Source organism: Phascolarctos cinereus, unplaced genomic scaffold (genome assembly GCF_003287225.1).
Source record: "Phascolarctos cinereus isolate Bilbo 61053 unplaced genomic scaffold, phaCin_HiC Scaffold_1;HRSCAF=81, whole genome shotgun sequence".
NCBI lineage: Eukaryota > Metazoa > Chordata > Mammalia > Diprotodontia > Phascolarctidae > Phascolarctos > Phascolarctos cinereus.
The window spans coordinates 289,005,689-289,028,255 of record NW_027555514.1 but is presented as its reverse complement, the minus strand read 5'-3'; the positions used below and the strand labels follow the sequence as shown (position 1 = coordinate 289,028,255).

Here is a 22,567-nt window from a genome sequence, read left to right as displayed (position 1 = left end):
CTCTCTGTGCCTCAGTTTCTCCACCTGTAAAATGGACACGTGGAAAGAGAAGCAGGAGCAGAACCCAGGCCTCCTGACTCCTCCCCACTTCTTACAGCTTTCTGGACAGCTCTTTGTAAGACCCCTTACCTCTGCCTCGAGATTTGGCGCCTGGCTTTAAGATCCAGATGTTCTTCATGCCATCAATTTCAGACTGGGGGTTCACCGACATGATTTTATTCAGAATACTCTGACACTGGGCAAAGTAAGTCTTTGAACTGGAAATGCAAGCATCACCACTAAAAATAAAACCCGAGAAAATCCGTTAGAATTCAAGTAGCTCATTTCCCACCAAGTCTTCATTCTGGAGAATCCTCAAGGAAAATGGGGCAGGAGGACATGGAATTTTCCCATGACAGAGGGCGAACAGACTCCCCAACTCATCCTGTGAAAAGGGGGTGAGGTGAACTGTGATAGGATGTGGCCTGGAAAGCCTAGGGAGACAAAGAGTCCATTTGGGGTCATCCGGCTTCTGGACAGTCTTGGCCCAGAATTGCCATCTGCCTTTTGAAGCCCAAGTGAAATGTTGTTTCCTGCAGGCAGCCTTCCTGATCTGTCCCTCTTTTACTGACCAAGTCATATCAGTAGTGAAACTTGCTGTGTCTGCCTCTTCTGAACCACCCCCTTCCCTAGGATTGTAAGCTCCATGAGGGCAAGAACCAGCCCTGCGCTGTTGGCTCTGGTTCACACCTAAAGTTGCTCCTTTCTCCTAACAGTGGAAACCACAGAGAAAAGGAGAGTTCTCTGAACAGCCAGCCGCAGAGCTGAGCTGGGTTCCAGTTCTCCCAGGCAGAGCACAGTGACCTCCCCAACCACTAACATCCTGCCAAGGGACCAACAATCCTCAGCCTCAAGCTCACCTGGGAGGGATACAAACCAGTTCCCCCACGATGCCCTCCAGAAGCTAACATCTCTCCCCTCAGAGACGGTGAGCTTCCTGAGAGCAGAGATTGTTTCTTCATATTTGTGGCCCCGGCACCTATCACAAGGTGCCTGGCAAACAGCAGGTGCCTTAATAAATGCCTGTGATTGATTTGATACCTTTCCATGGGATAAAAGCACTGCTCAGAAGAGCAGAGAATCAATGCACTGTGAAAGCAGTAGATCCTAAGCGTCAGCCACTCAAGGAGAGCAGAGAGACCGTGGAACAGAGGAGGGTTTCACACAAGAGGTGAAGCGAGGGAGCAAGGATGTCAGGTTTCAGGCCGAGGGGGCACACTGACAACATGAGCACAATTCCACAAGGAAGAAATCACAGTTCTTGGAGGCGGTGGATGGGAAAGAGAGACAAGTAGACTAGCCTGGCTAAGGCAGGAGTTCAACACAGCAGGAAGATTTGGGGTTTCCTCTATGGCAGGACAATCCCCCAACAACGCAGGTTTCCTCCCACGCTGAGCAGCCCTTACCCCTGTCCTCTCATGAGTCATTCACAGGGCATCCACCCAGTGTGTCACCTTCCACATCTGGCCTTGTGTGAGCTTCCTCTCACTGGAGTTCTTTGAGTAATGTCTGAACATCCACTTGGTGAGATTCTTTTTTCAGTTGTGGGAGTAGAAGGTCACCTAGGTCCAATGTGATTGGCTTGTCTTTTTTCTAGTCATATGACTTCCCAATAACACTCATTCCCCCTTCTCCTAAGCGGTCTGTCCACGTAGTAGGTACTATGTGCCTGGCATTGTATTATATCATTTGATTTTCATAATCACCCTACCAGGTGGGAGAGAAATACTATTATTATCCCTATTTTACAGATGAGGAAACTGAGGCAAAAAGAGGTTGTAAGTGACTTGCGCAGGGCTACCCAGCTCTTACGTGTCTGAGACTACATTTGAACGCAGGTTTTCCTGACTCCAAGCCAGCTGCTCTGTACATTGTATGATCACCTAACTGCCTCTAGTGGTTACTAAAAACCTTTTAGATAAGAAATGGTAGACCTAAAGCAGGGGTGGGGAACCTGCAGCCTTGAGGCCACCTGTGGCCCTTGAGGTCCTCTAGTGCAGCGCTTTGACTGAATCCAAATTCCACAGAACAAATCCCCTCAACACAAGGATTCGTTCTGTAAAACTTGGACTCAGTCAAAAGGCCACACCCGAGGACCTAGAAGGCCGCAGATTCCCCACCCCTTACCTAAAGAGTAGTGACAACACAAATCAGGTCCTTATGATTTCCCTCTGTTCCTCACCCAGGGCACTCCTCTCCCATCTCCAAGCCTTTGTACTGACCACCCCCTGCCCCCTGCCTGGTATGCCCTCCCTCCTCACCTTCGCCTCATAACACCCCTCACTTCCTTCAAGATGAAGCTCAGGCACCACCTTCTCCACTAAGTCTTTGGCGATCCCCTCAGATTGCTAGTGTCCTCCCTCTCCAACCATCTTGCATTTTATTCCCTATATTATATATACATATACATACGCATATACATACATGTAAATATACACACATATACACAATGTATACACATATTGCCTTTCTCAATAAGACGTGAGCTCCTTGGAATGAGAGATAATTCTTCCTTTTAGTTTGTGTATCCCCAGTCCTTAGCACAGTACCTGGCCCATAGTAGGTGCTTAATAAATGCTGGTTGATTGATACCTCAAGAAGAGCTACCTGCTGTCTTGGTGACATCTACGACTTGCCCGTCTCCTCCGTGGATCAGGAGAAGATATTTTTTCCTCAGGAGGTTAGACCCATAGTCCACGGGGAGAGTTGCAGCTTCCCTATCACTAGAGGCCCTTTCTTCCTTCCGACTAAGTCTTGCCCATCCACTTTTCAATATCTCTGTCTTAATGTCTCTGGTTAGGACATTGACTGATGCAGAATTTGAGGGGTGACACCATCTAACCCAAAGACTAAACCAAAAGTGTGTACAAAGGGAAAATTGCAAGCAAACTGCCTGCTGTGCTTATTTCATTTCAGAATTGTTTTAGGCCCAAAGGGGGCAGGCAGGACAATGGATATCATAAGAGGAAAACACCCTGTAACTGAAAGAGCATAATGGGTCATTGGCCAAGAAAAGGAGAAGGTCGCCTTGGCACGCCAGCTCTTAGCACGGTGCACACAGCAGTTGTTTAATAAATGCTAGTTGAACTGACATGAATTCAATTGAGAGTGCTTGTGGCTGGTTTTAATTAAAACCCAGAAAAGATAAAAGGGCTCACCTTGGCCGAGTGTGGACTGGACCATTCTCTAAACTATTCCCCGTGCTCCAGGAGTGTTGGGACATCCTATCTTTTTGTTGTTCATTTTGGGGGAGGCAACTGGGGTTATGTGACTCACCCACGGTCACACAGCTAGTAAGCATCAAGTGTCTGAGAGCAGATTTGAACTCAGGTCCTCCTGACTCCAAGGCCAGAGCTCTACCCACTGTACCACCTAGCTCCCCAAGAGACATCCTATCTTAAGTGGGAAATAAAACTGCATGGGATGCTTTAAAAATAAACACTGTTTCAGTTTTATTTGTAACTTTTTAGTAAGGGTTGTAGAAAAGGACATGGAGCAAGATATAAGAAAATGTTTAAGAACTAACTAAATGGAAATCCTCTTGTCATATGGTTGTTTCTAATTATCTCCTTGCCCACGTAATGTGTCAAGGACATGACCAAGAACAAAATCTCGTAGGACTTAATTTCCCATGATGCTCGGGGCAGAGAGAGCACTGGATAGCTTCAGGGTGGTGACTTTCTCACAGAGGATTTTTTTTTAAGCGAGGCAATTGGGGTTAAGTGAGAAAAGGAGCTACATGGAGAGGGGAGTGAAGAGGCCTTCGGAGCCCCTGAGAGTAGACAAGGAGCCAGATGTGGCATCAGGAGAAGGGGGAAGAAAAAGAAGGAAAAACACACAGACGAAACTGAGCCCCGCTCCTGCACCAGGCTCCTGCGAGGCCAACACACCTGCACGGTGGGCAGTGAATGGACATTGAGGGGGCATAACTTTCCTCACCCGACCACTGAAGACCTGAAGCCGCTCTCTGGCCCTTCAGTAAGCTTTTCCCTAGAGATCTATTTGATCTTCTCTTGTAGGGAGAGGCAGAAGGCTGCAGCTGCTTATGTGCAGATGCAGAAAGTGCTTTTTTGGTTGGTTATTTAATTTTTACTTTTTAGTTCCCAGTTTTCTCCCTTCTTCCACCCCATCCCTTCAGAGAAAAGGCTTTAACTGTGTCATTCTCTTCTCTTCAATGATTTTGCTGTTGGATTTAGGTGTCTTTTGTATGGTCTGGCAAAGCCGGGCATCTGAGGATACCTAAACAGCCACAGTGAATCAGAGCTGACAAGGGATTCTAGAGGCTTTACTCTAGGGTGACAAAGAGCAAAAGATGGCCCTGAACAGGCTCAAATAGTCCTGAGAAGGCGGAAGAACTAAAGCCAAGTAGATGAGGATAGAGATCAGCTTGGCCAACATGAGACCAAGAGGGTCACCCAGCACAGAAGGTGAAGCAGAGAAAAGAGACACAACCACATCCAGAGGGGGGAGGGAAAGAGAGCAAAAGAGAGCAAGAGAGAGAGAGGGAGAGGAGAGAGAGGGAGAGAGAGAGAGAGAGAGAGAGGGAGAGAGAGAGAGAGAGAGAGAGAGAGAGAGAGAGAGAGAGAGAGAGAGAGAGAGAGAGAGAGAGAGAGATGAGAGAGAGAAAGGGAGAAAGAGACAGACAGAGAAAGGGGGAGAGGAAGGGAGAGAGAAGGAGAGAGAGAGAGGAGAGACAGAGAGAGAAAGGGGGGGAGGAAGAGGGAGAGAGAGAGAGACAAAGAGAGAGAGAATGAGAGGATAAAAAGAGAGAAAGAGAGAGAGAGGAGAGAGAGACAGAGATAGAGAGACAGACAGAGAGAGAAAGGAGGAGGGGAGGAGAGCGAGAACAAGAGAGAGAGAGAGAGACAAAGAGAATGAGAGGAGAAAAAGAGGGAGAGAGAGAGACAAAGAGAGAATGAGAGGAGGAAAAGGGAGAAAGAGAGAGTATGGGACAGGGAGAAAGGGAAGGAGAGAAAAGGAGAGGGAGAGGGAGGGAAGGGGCAGTGGTGGGGGGGTAGAGAGAGAGAAGCAGAGACTAGTGGGACGACATCACCAGAGGACAAAGTCAGCTCTGCAGGATCACAATGGTCAGTTGCTCTGGCCATATATGTACTCTGCCCAGGTGTCTAGGTGTGTGTGTGTGTGTGCGTGTGTGCGTGCGTGCACGCACATGTGCACACATGTGTGCTTGTTCCGCATTTGTGTTCTCACATGTTCTCTCTCACTTTTTTTTTTTGGCTAGGCAATCGGGGTTAAGTGGCTTGCCCAGGGTCACACAGCTAGTAAGTGTTATGTGTCTGAGGCCAAATTTGAACTCAGGTCCTCCTGAATCCAGGACCAGTGCTTCACATGCTCTCTAAATGTGTACCTTCCCCACCTGGCATGGTGGTAACCTGGGAAAATGTACCCTCTCTGTGCCCTCTGGGACCCTTTCTCACACTGCATTGGCGATGCTGGTTTGCTGTTCGATGAAATTCTTTTGCTCACAAACTACAGACATTGACAGGAGTGCCCACCTCGGGGCCCCCTCTGAAGAAGAGGGGCCTCAGATATGACATGGGCACCGGGCGTCTCCCCAGCAGAGTGAAAGCTACTTGACTCCTTCTCCAGTTCTCTCCTTATTGAACCCAACCTTTCATGGATCAGTTTCTATTCCAGGTAAACTTTGGGGGCAGACACTTCAAAGGACAGTGAGGAATCTCCTTTGTTTCCACTTCTAGAAAGGCTCTGCCTAGTCCCCAGATCCCAGCATTACATACAGTAAGGGAAAGACAAGCATCTTACTGGATGAGGTCGTAGTACTGCTGGACCAGCTCCTTCCACTCAGCCTCTGAGAGGGTTTTCAGGGACTCTGCCGAGATGTCAATGTCATCATGTTCCAACTGCCCGAGGTAGTCCTCACACACCTTGCAAGCCACCTCTATGAGTTGTCCTGGGAGGTCTATGAGTTTCTTTTCATCAGCATTGGCTTGATCTGAAAAGCAAACACATCCCAGGGGTATGTTTGGGTATCAGAGAATCACAGCATCTCAGAGCTGGACAGGCCCTCAGGTCATCTAGTCCAAGTTGTACGTGGGCAGGAATACTTTCCAGAGTGTCATCAACATGTGGGCTCCCAGCCTCTACCTGTAGACCACTACTGACCGGCAACAACCCATACCTCCCAAGGCAGCCCATTTCACTTTTGACAGAGGGAGAGGGAGAGAGGAGAGAGACAGAGACAGAGACACAGAGAGCTCACACTGCTGGTAGCATGTCACTAGTAATGTTGTCTGGGGGGAAAGGACAGGATGCCTTTTCTTTTCTAATGCCAGGAAATTCACTTCAGTATTTAGTAGCTATAGAAAGCCTGGGAGTCCTGAAACCACCTCCTACCAAAGTCCACAAAATTCCCACAGGCATTGTGGGTCCTTTGCTGGTACCTCAGTTCTTGCCTTATTTTAGAAGAAAAAAAAAAGCCATATGCTCAATGGAATCTAAAAATAAGCCAGCCTTTGTGAATGGACTGAACAGGCATGGTTTCTCCCCAATTTTGCAGGGGGTGATAAGAGGATAGGGGAAGAAACTTGAAAAAGCCACGGAAATCAACAGAGAACCAGTGAAAGAACCCAGACCCAGCAATTCACCCCTTTTGGGAGCAGTCCCAGAAGACATCACAAACCACCAGAAAGAACTGTTATCCAGTGACACCATCACAGAGTCCTGAATTGTAGGACAGGAAAAGCATTGAAAGATCTGAATGTGTATCTTGTCTCTTTGAACAAGAGACTTGAGGCAAACCAGGGCACGCATTCAAGACTGGTTGATAGACAGCCTCTGATCTCCAGTGTTTGGCCCATACAGTGGGTACCATGATTCCCAAGATGGAGAAAGTCAAAGAAAAGACAACACTCACCTGCTCAGTGGGGTTCTACCAGTGGGAGTGTATCCCTCAAGGAATTTGGGGGCCAACTTTTCGACAGCTTAGGGGGAATGATATCACTGGTGACATGAATCACCTAACTCGCCTACCATCTTTGGGATGATGTACGAAGAACGTGAACAAAGAAAGTGAAGGGCTCGACTGGCTAAAAGATACAGGCCTGTTCTGGCCTTTCTTTGTGCCAGGACCTCATAAATGCTTCCTGACTGACTGAACCTTCAGTAGCATTTGGAAACTGTTGGGATGATACATGTAAGAAGGTCTGTATGTATGGGTTTGCTTCCTCAGTAACTACTGCAGCTCCAGAGATGGCTCATTGCAGACAAATCCCTGGCATCACATACTGATGCCAGCTGAGGGCACTCAGAAGGGGCCTCACAGCAGGAAAGTCTGCTGCGCTTGCCACGAATCTCACTGCTTTCTCACTGACAATGAAACTGAAGCTTCTGGCTTTGCAGTGGGCTGCTTCTGGGAAGTTCTGAGACTACGTACAGCCACACAGTATCCCACTGACTTGCTGTGTGATCAGTCCTCAGTGGCCTAGACACATATACAGGGTAAGCCACATATGCTCAGGCCCACAGAGTCTCCAAAAAAATACACATTGGCATTTTGTCTCATATCTTTAAAGTAAAGCTTCATTGTGCTTTCATGTTTTGAGCTTGCATCACATACCCGCACATGAATCTGATGGCAAGTAAGCTGCAGCCAGAGAGTTAACACAGAAAAGGGAGATCCCCACTGCTCAGGGTGTCAACCTGGAGCATTATCCTTGGGTGTGAATGAGGATGAGCTGCAAGAAATGAGGGAGGCCGAGCCAGGACAGAAGCCTCTGCCAAGTAAAGGGTCCAAGCTGGACTCTGCAAGAGAAGGGCCCTGAAAAGGCTCACGGCTCTCCCAGGCATTTGCTCCATGAGGATCCTGGACATGAGCAAGCAGAGTCTACGGGCATCCTGAGATGGCTGCGATACCTCTCCTCACTGCAAGACTTAGAACCGAGGTGTTCAAAAGAAAGTGTGAATGAGTGTGTACTCTGGATGTGGAGAGGACAACTCTGAGACAACTTCAGAGTGAACATGTGTGAACAACAGGGGCCCCATTCAAGTGGCAATAGCCCAGCTAGTCCAAGAGCAGACCACCACGGAATGGAGAACGGAGGATTCCGGCACAAGGGTTCCCAGCACTCAAGGAGACCGGCAGCCTGAGCACAGCAAGTGCTCCCTGCCCAAGCAGCAGCAGCCACCGGTAACTGGGCTCTGTGGGAGAGCAGTGGAGGAGACGTGGAAATTCACTGCCCACTGGTCTCCAAGCTAAGATGAGGAGCGACTCTGGGAAACACTTTACCAAAGTCTAGGTAAACTCTAACTACAGCACACACCTGCTCTACCAATTTATTAATCCTGCTCCCCAAAGGAAACAAGGAGTCTTATTCTTGACAAAGCTGTGCTGGTGATTTACTGCTGCTTCCTTTTCTAAGTATTCATCAACCATCCCTTTAATAATATATTCAGGAATTTTGCCAGAAATCAAAGTCAAACTTATTGGTCTACATTTTGCGAACTCTATTTTCTTTCTAATTATGAAAACTGGAGTAACATTTGCTTTTATCTAATGCTACTGGACTATTACCAGTATCTGGGACCTTTTAAAGATCATCAACAGGAGTAGCTGGGTGGCACAGTGGATAGAGCCCTGAAGTCAGGAGGACCTGAGTTCAAATGTGGCCTCAGACCAAAACACTTGACACTTAGTAGCTGTGTGACCCTGGGCAAGTCACTTAACCCCAACTGCCTAAAATAAAATTAAGTAAATAAGTAAACAAAGATCATCAACAGTGGTTTAACAACCTTATCTTCCCGTTTTTATCTGAGCCTAGTGACTTGAAATCATCAAGGGCAACTAACTCAGTTTTTTTTTTTACCACCTCTTTACTTGTTTTGGGTATAACCTCCCCATCAGCCAGTTTTGCTCTGTTCTTTCCAGGCCAAAGATCCTTCTCCTCAGCAGAGAAAATAAGCAGCGTGAGAGCTGAGCATTTCCGTCTTCCTTCCACTGCCTATATCCCTGTGCCCTTCACCCTAAGCAGGAATCCTCTCTCCTTCAGGGCCTGACCTCTGTGCACAGTTACTCCAGCCCTTCCTGGTAGTTAAGAGTGCTGCTATGCTCAATTTTTCTTACGGCACAATAAATCCTTTTTGTTATTGTGACCAAAAATACCTTTGTTTTGGCTCATCTCTTCATCATTCTCTTCTTTTTTGGCCCTGGGTTTATTCTTGCTATAATTGTGGTGACTGACAACCCACTTCAGGATACTAGATGCAGCTGTTCGCCTGAAGTCATCTGAAAAACAAGAAAGTTGGTGATTGGTCTTCCTATTGGCTGGAAAAGTGAAGGGATTCTCCGTGAGGAGAGTGAGCGGTGATGTAAACTCCTGCCATAGATTCCAATACACGGAATTCAATTGGAGGGGGAGAAAGGGAAAGAGAGAGGGGGAGAGAAGGAGGGAGAGGGAGAGGAGGGAGGAGGAGGAGAAAGAGAATGACAGGGGTGAAAGAGAGGGAGAGAAGGAGGGAGGGAAAGGAGAGAGAGAGAGAGGAAAGAGGTAGGGAGAGAGGAAAGAGAGGGAGAGAGAGGACAGAGAGGGAGGGAGGGAACAAAGAGAGGGATGGAGGAGAAAGAAAGAGGGAGGGAGAGGGAGAAAGAAGAAGGAGAGGGAGGGAGAAAGGGAAAGAAAGAGAAGAAAGAGAGGGAGGGAGGAGAAAGAAAGAGGGAGGGAGAGGGAGACAGGCAGAGAGAGGGAGAGAGAGAATGAGAAGAAGGAAGGGGAAGAGAGGAAGAGGGAAAGAGAGAGAGAGAGAGAAAGAGAAGAGGAGAGGGAAAAGAGAGGGAAGGGAGAGGGAAGGAGAGAGGAGAGAAAAAGAGAGAGAAGGTGGAACAGCATCTGGGGAGGGAAAGAATGGGAGGTGGGAGGGTCAGCTGGGCTTAGAGGGAAGGAGCAGGAAAGAGCTTCTGCAGAAGGTGGGACTTGGGAAGAGAGAGATGGGGAAAGCAGCCAGGACAAAGGCAGAGCTGGGAGCCGAGGCTCGTGTTGAGGGGGCAGCAGAGGCCAGAGGAGCTGGAGGGTGGAAAGCCTGAAGGGTGAGGGGCTGCAAAGGTGGGGAGGGGCCAAGCTGGGCAGCTTCCCAAGGGAACCAGCCTTTCACAGGCGCCAGGATGTGGCTGGTCGGCTCTGGAAGAGGTGAAGCTTCCTGCTCAGTGTTTTCCTTCTTCACAAGGTCCTTGTATCGGGAGTTTCCCATACAGAGAATATGAGGAAAATCCAACCACATTTGCACATTAATAAGCCATTTCCCAGATTTTTCAGTTAGTTGCACCTGTGGTTCCTACCCACAACTTAACCCGTATTCAAAGGAAAACGCACATTTGCCATTTTGATAAGATAACAAAGCTTATAAAATGTGTGTCACCGATCTCTGGTTTTCTCTGAAGAAATGAAGTCCCCCTCAAGCTCCCCACAATGGTTGCACCTAGATTCTGGCTTCTGACTTTGCTGTAGGGCCATGGGTGAGTCATTTAACCTCCACAGGCCTCAGTTAACTTGCCTGAAAAGTGGGGATTTGGTGCAGCATGCATACAAGTGCCCCGCGTGTGTTCTTGAAGGACTATACAGAGGGTAGCACAGCACTCCTTTTGGCCAGGAAGGGCAGCCTGCTGAGTGCCAGTAATGGGGGGAGCAGGGAGGACAGACGGGTATGCACAGACATGGGAGCTGCCTCCTGGCATGAGAATGCTTTCTAAGCTGCAACCTTTAGGGAGGGCTCTTTCAGAAAGACACAGTTGTGCCAGCTGGGGGCTCCATGATCCTGCAATGGCCCCCAACTGCCCTGGCCAGAAAAAGGCTCTCCAGGTTCCCATCCTGGGCCTGGAGCCGAGAAAGAAGCCCGTGTCTCTGGGCACCAGTCACCCGTCATTCACACCTGCTCAATGTTGCATCTGTTGTCAGAGCATTTAAAAACCAAAGTTTACTTTGGCAACATCTATAGACCGGACTGTTCTTTTTGTTAACTGTTCTCTTCTTGGGCCAAAGGGGAGGGGGAGACAGTGCCAGAGACAAGTGGGGCAGGGAGTGCAGCTGGAAGCATCTGCTCTCATGTGCCCACACAAGCCCGGGACACTCGTGCCCCTGCAGGCGGGGGCAGCTCCCAAAGGGGGACAGTCTAACATGACATCGGTCCCACTATTAGCGGCCACAACACTCACCCAGGAACTCCTGTTTCTCACCATCGGAGCAGAGACCATAACAACGAGGGAAGAAGGAATGAGGATTAGCTGGGACATACCAAGGCAGATTCCGCATGTTCATGCACAATCCAATCTTCAAAAAATAAACAGATGAATGACCGTCAACACCTGCTTCATGAGTGCATACTGTCTGTAGGGACTAGGAACCACAGGTCCAAGAAGGGCCCCCCACCTCCATAGAGCTTGTGGTCCACCGTGGGCCCTGGCATGCATGGAATCACCTCCAGCGTGTATGTCCACAAAATGACCATACAAGAGGACAACTGAGTGTGTTGTCCGTCTTAAAAAGGAAAGGTCATTGTCTACTGGAGGCATGAAGGAAGGCTTCCTGGAGGGGGTGTGGCCTTTGAATTGGGATTTAAACAGGCTGGGAATGGCATTCTAGGTGCAGGCCACAGCTTGAGCAAACACAAAAAGCAAAATGGTGAAGGTGTGTGCAAGGACAGAGTGTCACCCAGCCTGGCTGGAGCAGTACAAGATGAGCTGGACAAAGTCGGGTGGTGCCAGACTTTGGAGGGCTCAAATGCAGGACAGGAAGGAGCCACAGAGGAGTGTTGTAGGCACCTGAGAGAGGAGCTGGGAAGGCTGGAGGGGTTATTGCGAGAGCCCAGGAAGTGGAAGCGAGGTGGGATGACAGGGAAAGGCCAAAGAGATTGAAGTCAGACTGACCCACCACCCTGTGAGATGGGAGCCACTACTCCCTTTCTACCAAACAGAAAACTAAGGCTCTGAGTGACCTGGCCAGGATCCCACAGCCAGTGGGCGTCCAAGAACGCCCCCCTTGGAGTCCCTGACTCCAGGTCCAGGGCACTGTGCACCACCTGCTTCCCCAAGGCATTCCCTCCTGGCCAGCCAGTGTGGCTTCATTCAGGTTTGCCTGACAGGGAGCCCTAAGTGGGTCTCCATGTGACCTCTACCCTCACTGCTAGGTCTGCCATCTTGAGCCCAAACCAACCAAGGCGAAGGCCTTTTCTATGGGATGGACCCTCTTCACTTGAAGGGAGTTCTCTGGGGCTCTCTCCATCTTCCCTTTCCAGATTCTTCAGTCCATCCCCCACCCCAGAACATCCTCCTCCAGACATTTTCCAAGTTAGCCAGGTTCTTTCTAAACTCTAGCAGCATGCCCTGCAGCCCAATGGAGGAGCACTACCTTTGGGCCTCCCGCAGACCACAGGCTCTTCTTCTCTGGGCTAGTTCTCCTCCACAGCCCCAGTCACAAGACACTGCGCCAGGCACCATGGCAACCAGGGAATGGGAGAGATAACCATCTAGCTCTCCACTTCACCCCTAGAGGATATGTGCTCCAATATGGGGTGGGGAGGAGGGAGTAGAAGAGTAACAGAAGACAGGACGCTGAGCAGAGGCTAGGCTAGGAGCTGAGAGTCTGTGCTGTGGCTCAGGTAACTCCTCTCCCAGGCACCAACCTTTGGGCAGACCACTAGAGACCAAGCTCTTTATAGAGGGAGGCCCCACAGGATGCATGAACACTATCGTCCCCACCTGCCAAATGGCTCTGTGCTCCTGCCCTGCCCCGTGGGCTCTCCAAAGTGCAGCAGTGAGCCACAACCTCTGCAGCCCCCAATTTACTTATATTTTTCACTCTTCCTCACAGCAGCCCTATGAGGTAAGGAAGGAAGGGAGGAAATGGACCCATTTTGCAGATGGGAACCCTGGCTCTGGTGATGGACTGTATGCCTGGCACTCAATAATTCACCTAGATCACCAGACTTTGGCTACCAAGTGAAAAACGTGTCTGCCCAAAGCGGCTTCTTCTCCTCTGGTCTTAGTTTCTGTAGCTGTAAACTGGAAAAACAAGCTAGATAAATAATAATAACAATAACAACAGGAAAAGTACCAGGATGAAAGCAGCTCCATGCCCAGGATGGACAGACCACAGAGGAAGCTGTTTAGCCATAGCTCTGGAGTCGGGCCCAGGGGGCAGGCCGGAGGGTCCTGAGGCTCAGACAAAGGCATGAGTGGTGCCCTTGGCCTGCCCACAGCGCTCAGGTCATGGGAAGACACCTGCTGGAGCAGGACAACACAGGCTGAGAATCACAACTGTTCTCACTTCCGTGTGCATGGACCAATTTAGATCAGAACCTATTTTGGACATGGATTATTTAAGAATAAACAGTTTTGATTAAGAAGCAGGGTTTGCTCCCTTGAGTGCAGGGGGCCATGATTGCCTTTAAAAGGACATCAGGAGGCAGCTAGGTGGCACAGTGGATAAGAGTACCAGCCCTAGAGTCAGGAGGACCTGAGTTCAAATCCGACCTCAGACACATAATATTTCCTAGCTGTGTGACTCTGGGCAAGTCACTTAACCCCAATCGCCTCACCCAAAAAAAAAAAATTACATCAGATCTGAAGCAGCCTGTGACCTTTGCACATCAGCACAAAAAACAAAAACAAAACTAACCATGGTGCTTAACTGGGATGTCACAGGCTTGGAATGGGTCAGCAGGCTGGTTCTACAGAGGAGGGGGAAGAGAGCAGGGTAGGAAGTCTCAGATTCATTCCTGAAGCCTCTTGCTCTGACAGATTGCTATGAAGTACTCACCTTGGTGGTAAAGGAAGCTGTTTTTCCATAGTGGTTCAACATCTGATCACAGCTTAAATTATGGTAATCAACCACATCCCTCTTTATAGTCCAAAGAAAGTAAGGAATTTCTGTTTTTACCAACCTAGACTGGCACAAAAAAATTCTTTATCAACAGCAAATACATCTTCAAAGGTCATGCTCTAAACAGTCAAAACCCAAACAAGAACTAGAGCTGGGTTCTGTGCATGGAGGAGGGAATACGACAGGCTGAGCCTCCCTTGGGACTCTTTTATGTGGAGCAAACAAAGAACCCTCTAAGTGCTGGGGGACGGACACTTGGGGAAAGAGTCCTCTGGACTGTGAGGATGATACAGACATGGCTGGAGAGGCGAAAAGCCTGAAACTCTTCCTACGCTGGCCTTGGAGGCACAGATTCCCCGATCCGTGGCTCACAAGGCCCATCCAAGGCCGTGAGTTCTACTTCTTTCACACATGGAACAAATTCGTCTTTTTTTCACTGTTTTCCCCATGCTATCTAACATACTACCTAACAGCAGTGGCTGTGGCTGCCGTGGCTACCTCAGAAATAATGAATATAGTAAATGCTCCTTCACCTCCTCTTCTTGGGGCTAGAAAAGTGTTAAAAATAGCTCAGAAGTTTAAACTGAGAATAATTGATAAAAGGATTAAGCTTGGCATTCTTTGATATCAGCCCCCAGTGGTTGCTCTAAAATGTGCAGAGGCCCGGGGACCTCAGTAGAGAAATCTCCCACTCCCCTTCCAACAAGGGCCTGGGGAGCCCATGGAGACCACAGTACAGGCTTCCGAGCTAGGAGGGACTTTAGGAAGGAGACCCAGAGAGCTTATGTCATCTGCCCAAGGCCAAATACGGAACAGGCAGAATTTGCACCATCCTCTCTGATTCTAAATCTGTTACATATCTGTCTCCTCCCTGAATCACTCAGGATGCAGTGGCGCCTCCCCTCACCCATTCCCCACCTCAGGCTAGGACTGGAGGAGGGTGGCAGAGGAAAGGAGGAAGCACCCCACTCTGGTGTGCCAGTCATGGGGACGTGGCCCACTCTGTCTCACTAAGAGCCCATCACAATAAGATTGAAAGAGTTGAAGACCACTGAGTCCAGTGGTCTCTGTCTGTCTGTTCCCTCTTCCCTGCTGGTGTAAGCTTGGTCATCTGCCTACATCCAAGGCACAGGCCTTGTCCAATGACCTTGGTGGGAGAACAGCTGCGGCACTATGCCCAGTACTACACTGTCTCACTGTCTTCTTTCTCAGGCTACTTTCACGGCACCCAACGGGATTCCTACCGGCTAAGAACTTCAGAGAAGAGCATGTGTGTACGTATCATGAAGCACTAATAAGGGTGGCTGGGATTTGTGATTTGCTCCACATAAGTAAACAGTGAGACAGTGTGAACATGGCAGTGCTCACAAATTGTGCTGATCACATCTAGGAATTGGCAGAGAAAGTGTAAAAATTCTAGTTAAACTAAAACAGATGAAGCAAAGGCCAGTGGGGTTAGGGAGCACTGGGGTCCAGCCCCCTACAGGCCTCTGAGCTGGGTAGGACCCCAGGCCAGGAGCTCCCTCCTCATTTACAAAGGCAGTCGAGCCTCCACTGTGAGGCTTCCTAGAGGAAAGATCCAATAAGGGAGGGACACGTCAAAAAGCTCGGAAACCTCCTAAAATGTCACCGAGAGATGAAGACAGGATGGTCGTACACACACACTCATCTCTTATCTACTCACATAAGTAGACACACAAGTCACATATCTATGTAATCCTACCATCACATCATGGATGTTATTTGACTTCTGAAAGATCATCTCATTATCTTCTTCATCTTCAATATATTTGCTTTCTATGTAAAAAATAACATTAAAGAAGTCACCAGCATGAATACCATTCCTCCCCACACTAGCTGTACTCCCACGCTGCGCTGTGGTGAGGAGGTGACATGGAGCTCTGGAGCTCATGTAGCTCCCAGGATCTCAGGCTCCTGAGCTGGAGGGTGAGGGGGCTGCATTCAATGCCTCTGAGGTGCTACGCGCTTGGACAGTCTTCGAGGCAGAGGAGCAGTTTGGAGTTCACTGTCCACTCCTCCCCCTGTTCTTCATCTCCCATCACTCAGGAAGGCGCCTCCTGCCCCACCTCCTCCTTCACCTGATGAGGTGGCCTTACTCCTTACCAAGGTCAAGCCCTCCACCTGCACAAATAATCCCATTCCATCCCACCTCCTCCAAGAAACTGTCCCCTGTCATCCCCACCACAGCATTCGTTTTCAATCTCTCCCGTCTATTGGTTGTGTTCTTACTGCCTACAACACTCCCATGTCACCTTCAGCTTCAAAAACCTTCCCCCTGATCAATCCAGTCTTGCCATCACCTCATCTCCTTCTTCCTTTTAATGGCTAAACTCCTTGAGAAGGCCATCTACACTATGTGCTTCCACTTCCTCTCCTCCTGCTCTCTTCTTAGCTGTTTGATTTTTCCTTTTTTTCTTAACTTTTTGCACAGTCTGCCTTCTGACTTCATCTTTCCACCACAGCTGCTCTCACAAAGTTACCAATGACCTCTTAATCAGAAAATTGTTTCTCAGTCCTCATCCTCCTTGCCCTCTCTGCAGCTTTTAAGACTTTTAAAGTGAAAAGCTAACTTTTAACAAGCCCTTCACCACCTGCCCCCACCTCCCTTTCCAGTCTTCTCGTACCTCACTCCCATACATGGACACTTCAATCCAGGGACACTGGCCTCCGGCTGGTCCTTGAAGAAGAGGCTCCGTCATCTGACTGCAGGCATTTTTTACAGATCATCTATCACGCCTGGAACTCTGTCCCTCCACATCTCCACCTCCTGGCTTCCCTGCCTCTTTTCAAGTCCCAGCTAAAATCCCACCTTCCACAGGAAACCTTTCAAAATCCCCCTTAATTCCAGTGCCTTCCCTCCTCTGACAATCTCCAGTTTAGCCTGTCTTTGGTCTGTCTGTCCATTGCTGTTTGCATTTTGAGCTCCTTCCCTCTATGTGCCTTTCTTCGTATCCTCAGTAACTCAGTGCTGTGCCTGGCACATGTAGGTCCTTAATAAATATTCAATGACTGCTTGGCTTACAAAGTCACTCCCTTAGTTTTGTCCTCATCACTTTTCACCTTGGTTCTGGCCGCCAGCCCAAGGTGGGAGTAACTGGGGCAGGAGTCCCAGACCAAAGAAGAGCCTCAATTTCTGTCACCACGAACCCATAGAGCCTCCCAGTAGGTTCAGTCTCAACAAGGGACAAGCCGACAGACTCAAATCTGGGCTCAGAGGAGGGCAGGGAGCAGACCTCAGCCCAGACTCAGATTACTGTGGGAGCCCCGAATGTTTGCAGGCTCCGAGCCTGAGCTATGAAGGCAACAGGCAGACGTAAGAGGGAAGAAGCTCAAGCCACACAGTCCCCCCAGAAGTGCTCAGACTCCAGTACTTATTAAGGTCCCAAGTCAATAAGGAGGTTGGAAGAATGTGCCAAACCATACAGAGCTATTAGGAAGAGAAAGAAAGGGAAGGCAACAAGGGAATAAAACCATCCCTTTGGGCAGATGAGTCGATGGCATACTTGGAGAACCTGAGGGAGTCAACTAAAAAATTAAAACAATGAAAAGCTTCAGCAAAATTGCAGGATATAAAATAAACTCATAGAAAAATCAGCATGTATATATATCACTAACAAAATTGAGCAGGAAGAGATAGAAAAATTCAATTTAAAATAACTCTGGGGGAGATCCTGACCCCCAGAGTGGTGAAACAAGCAAACACCAACACCAGGACCCCCCCCATGTGCCTTAGCACAGCCAGATGAACTGGCAGCCTCCAGCTCCAAGAACTGCCATGTGCTTCAGCATAGCCCAGGGCAGACAGGCGTCCTCCAGAGGCCAGAATTCCACATGCTTCAGTGAAGCCCTGGGGAAATGCAGGAGAACCCTACCTGGCCTCAGCCCATGCCAGCCAACACCGCTAGGACCCCAGCTTAGCACCAGGTAAGCTGCCAGACCCCGATGGCCTCCAGCGGCACCAGCCTCCCCATCCCCTCAAAGAAGCACCAGACACAAGGGTCCTCTAGGGGTCTCAGGGCAACATCAGTGCAGCACAAGGAAAATAGCTAGGGCCTTCAGCCACTGTCACAAGAAGCCTGAGCCTATCCACTTCCGCCCCAGGTGCAGGGCTCAAATTTAATAGAAAGGAAAAAAGCACCCCCTCAAAAAAAAAAACAGATGAGCAAAAAATAACAAAAAAAGAATCGATCATAGACATTTAATATAGTAACAGAAACTCAGAAGAGGCCAACAATGTCAAAACACCTATGGGCAAAACCCCCCAAAAATGTGGGTCTCAAGTGGTCTCAAGCCCAGAAAATTCATGGAAGAGGTAAAAAAAAAAAAGAGCTTAAAAATCATGTAAGAAAGGTAGAAGAAAAAATGGGAAAAGAAATGAGAGCTATACAAGAGAATTATGAAAAAAAGAGTCAACAGCTTGGAAGACTGGTTACAAGGTAGGATTGGCCAAATGGAAAAGGAGGTACAAAAATCCCCTGAAGAAAACAACTCCTTAATGAGTGCAACTGGCCATATGAAAAAGAAGGTACAAAAGCTAATTGAGGAAAACAACACCTGAAAAGTTAGAATTGGGCAAGTAGAAGCTAATGATTCTATGAGACATCAAGAATCAATCAAACAAATTCAAAAAAATGAAAAAATAGAAGAAAATGTAAAATACCTCACTGGAAAAACAACTGACCCGGTAAACAGATCCAGGAGACATCATGTCAGAATCATTGATGGACAGCATCTTTCAAGAAATTATCAAGGAAAAACTGCTCTGATGTCCTGGAACTAGAGGGCAAAACAGGCATTGAAAGAATCTACCTATCACCTCAGGAAAGACATCCCAAAATAAAAAACCCAAGGAACATTATAGCCAAATTTCAGAACAATCACATCAAGGACAAAATACTACAAGTGGCCAGAAAGAAAAATTCAAATATCGGAGAGTTACAATAAGGATTACACAGGACTTGGCAGCTGCAACATTAAAGAATCACAGGTCATGGAACGTGATATTCCAGAAGGCAAAGAAGTTAGGACTACAACCAAGAATCACTTAGTTGGCAAAATTAAGCATATTACATTACGGGGAAAAATGGTTATTCAATGAAATAGAAGGATTTCAAGCTTTCATAAGGAGAAGGCCAGAACTAAACCAAAATTTGACCTCTAATATCAAGACCCAAGAGAAGCATAAACAGGTAAAAACAAAAAAGAAAATGTAAGGGATTCAATAGAGCTAACCTATTTACATCCCTACATAGGACGGTGATATTCATAACTCTTAAAAATCGTAGATCAATGAATTGGATATATGATTTAAAAAAAAACTAGGAAAAGAACAAATTAAGAACCCCCAATTAAACACCAAATTAGAAATCCTGAAAAATTAAAGGTGAGATTAATAAAATTGAACATAAGAAAACCACTTAATTAATAAGTAAAATTAGGAGATGATTTTATGGGGGGAAATAATAAATAGATAAACCATTCGGTAATGTGATTTTTTTAAAAAAGAGAGAAGAAAACCAAATTACCAGTATCAAAAATGAAAAGGGTAAATATATCACTAATGAAGATGAAATTAAATCAATTATTATGAGTTATTTTGCCCAATTACATGCCAATAAATTTAACAATTTAAATGAAACAAATGAATACTTACAAAAAATATAAACTGCTTAGATTAACAGAAGAGGAAATAGGATATCTAAATAAATCTATTTTGGAAAAAAGAAATTGAACAGGCTATACATAAACTTCCTAAGAAAAAAGCCTCAGGACCAAATGGATTTATAAGTGAATTCTACCAAACATTTGAAGATCAACTAATTCCAATTTAAATAAATTATCTGGAATAATAGGTAAAGAAGGAGTCCTATCAAACTCCTTTTATGAAACAAATACGGTGCTAATGCCTAAACCAGGAAGAGCCAAAACAGAGAAAGAAAATTATAGACCAACTTCACTAATGAATATTGATGCAAAAATCCTAAGTAAAATACTAGCTAGAAGACTGCAGCAATCTATCACAAAGATTATACATTGTGACCAAGTGGGATTCATGCCAGGAATACAGGGCTAGCTCAATATAAGGAAAACTGTTAACATAATTGATTATATCAATAACAAAAACAACAAAAATTATATGATTATATCAATAGATGCAGAAAAAGCTTTTGACAAAATACAACACTCATTCCTATTAAAAACACTTGAAAATATAGGTATAAATAGATTTTTCCTTAATAAGAAGGATCTACCTAAAACCATAAACAAGCAATATCTGTGACGGGGATAAGCTAGAAGCCTTCCCAACAAGCTCAGGGTGTGAAACAAGGATGCCCATTATCACCACGATTATTTAACATTGTACTAGAGATGCTATCGCTGTTCAGTCATCTCAGCTGTGTCTGACTCTGTGACCCCATTTGGGGTTTCCTTGGCAAAGGTACTAGAGTGATTTGTCATTTCCTTCATTGATAGATGAGGAAACTGAGGCACACAGAGTTAAGCGACTTGCCCAAGGTCACACAGCTAATAAATGTCTGAAGCCAGATTTGAACTGAACAAGAGGAGTCTTCTTGACTCTGGGCTCAGCATTCCGAGCACTATGGCACCACCTAGCTGCCCCTTCCTTACCCTTATCCTTAATCTTTCTGCTCGGGAGGCAATATTGCTTCTGTCTCTGCCCCAAATGCTTTCCCATCATGCTCTCTCCCCATTGGATTCCTGGATTGTCTCACATGACTATTAATTATCTCATATTCAATTGTTCCTCCCTCCCCTCTCTGCCATCTTTTAATGTAACCTGCTCCCCCTAGTCTGGTCTCATCACTCCAATCTCCAGGATACCTTGGAGATCAAATTCGCTCTCTTGAATTAGAATCTCTAGTTCACTTTGCCCCATTCGTTGTGCATTGGCAGCTAACACCTGAGGCCAAAGATTTTGTTGCTGGCTACTTTCCCAGATTTTGTCTCCAGTGAATCTCTGGGTGTCTATATGACTAGTCTTCTTCCTGTATCATAGCTATTCTGTAAGGTTATCTAAGCTTGATGGACAGTCATTGGAAGCTTACCCCCTCTTCCTTCCTTTTCAGTTTAAAATCCTTTCCTTAGATTTTCAAGGCTTCATGCAAATCCATTCTTTTTTCTTTTTCCTTCTTTCTTTTCTTTCTTTTTTTTTTTTGGTGAGGCAATCAGGGAGCCTACCACATCGATTCATATATTTAAATCTGTGTTCTAAAAATTCCCATTCTTTTCTCAGACTCCGTCTTTTTAACATGCTGTTCACTTGCCAAGGCAGACCCACATGGCTCAGGTGCTGGCCTTCAACACAGTCAGAATTCACAGAAAGTGCTTTCCAAAACAGGACTGTGAAGTAGATGTTATTATTGCCTCCTTTTACTTCGGTTTCTTTCCTCCTCATACCTAGTCCCTTCTCTAACCTTCTGCACTTCCCAGCTATCAAAACCCATCCATCCAATCTTGTTCCATCACCTTTAAGAGAGACTCAACACGTTTAAACCTGTGTCCTCATATTGTCTCCAGAAGCCTCCTGCCTCCCCGCAATGTCACACCTTCTTCACAGTCTCCAAGGCTTAAAATCCCCAAACCATTTCTGCCTCTCCCCTCTTCTTCACCCCGCACACCCAGTCTACCTGTCCCCTCACACTGCCATCACTCTGGTCCAGGCCTTCCTTAACTCTTGTTTCCACTATCATAATTATCTCACAGCTGGTCTCCATTTTTCTAGTTTCTTTCTTCATCTCTGGCACGTTCTTCACAGAACCGCAAAATACTCTTTCTAATACCCCAGTCTTCTAAATACCTGCTCATACTCTCCTGCTCTTCTTGCTTAGAGGATAAAATGCAAATTCTTACCCCAGGCATAGAGGTCTCACGACCACCTTGCATTACCCCAATCTTCTGGCCTCTGCTTTCCGTCACATAGTCCATATGTCCCAGTTCTTTACAAACTTGGTGCTCCAGAGAGACTGGGTCTCTAACCACCACTCCATCTCATCTTGATCTTTCCTTACTCTTGGGCATTTCATTGGGCCAGGGGTTCTTAACCTGAGGTTCTTAAACTTGTGGGATTTTTAAAAATTTTGATAACTGTGTTTCAATATAATTGGTTTCTTTTAATACTAGGTACTTTATTTCTTTATTCTGAAAAAGAATGCCTAGACTTCACCAATTGGGCCAAGCAATCCATGAAACCTAAAAGGTAAAGAACATCTGGATCGTTAGGCCATTGACCATGCCTACATGAGAATGTCACAGCCCGGTGTCCTGGGAAGAGCACTGGCCTTGGAGTCAGAGAGACCTGGGTCACTATATGACCACACACAAGTTAGGTGACCTCTTATCAGACCCATCTGTAAAAGGGGGATAATAGCACCAACCTCACAGAGATAACATGCAAAGGATGTTACAAACTCCAAAGCATTCTGTGTTAGCCATCATTATTACTGTCTTTATTTATCTCAACAATATTTTAATAATGCTAAAGAAATGAATATTTCCTCCCAAAGAGAGGGCACAAAGTATCAAAATGAGATAAACGTAAAGTCATTCAATCATTCATTCAACAAACACTAAATGGGAAGGTGCATACAGGGTTCAGAACACTGTTCTGGGTACTAGGCTAGATACAAATTTAGGTAAGA

General features: G+C 46.8%; 1 protein-coding gene across 8 annotated transcripts in view; it reads right to left on the bottom strand.

Moving 5' to 3' along the window:
• The window catches only part of TTLL8 (tubulin tyrosine ligase like 8), a 73,942-nt gene that overhangs the window by 17,504 nt on the left and 33,871 nt on the right, over positions 1-22,567 (bottom strand). For all 8 annotated transcript variants that reach the window (XR_013483691.1, XM_020982906.2, XM_020982910.2 and 5 more), the window contains 6 exons: positions 15,610-15,683; positions 13,824-13,952; positions 11,222-11,336; positions 9,179-9,301; positions 5,824-6,013; positions 130-278 (listed from right to left, as the gene is read on the bottom strand). Coding sequence is in view for 7 of the 8 variants with exons in the window: in XM_020982906.2 (XP_020838565.1) it covers positions 130-278; positions 5,824-6,013; positions 9,179-9,301; positions 11,222-11,336; positions 13,824-13,952; positions 15,610-15,683 (780 nt within the window). In the remaining variant the exon portion in view is untranslated. The remainder of the gene's footprint in view (positions 1-129; positions 279-5,823; positions 6,014-9,178; positions 9,302-11,221; positions 11,337-13,823; positions 13,953-15,609; positions 15,684-22,567) is intronic.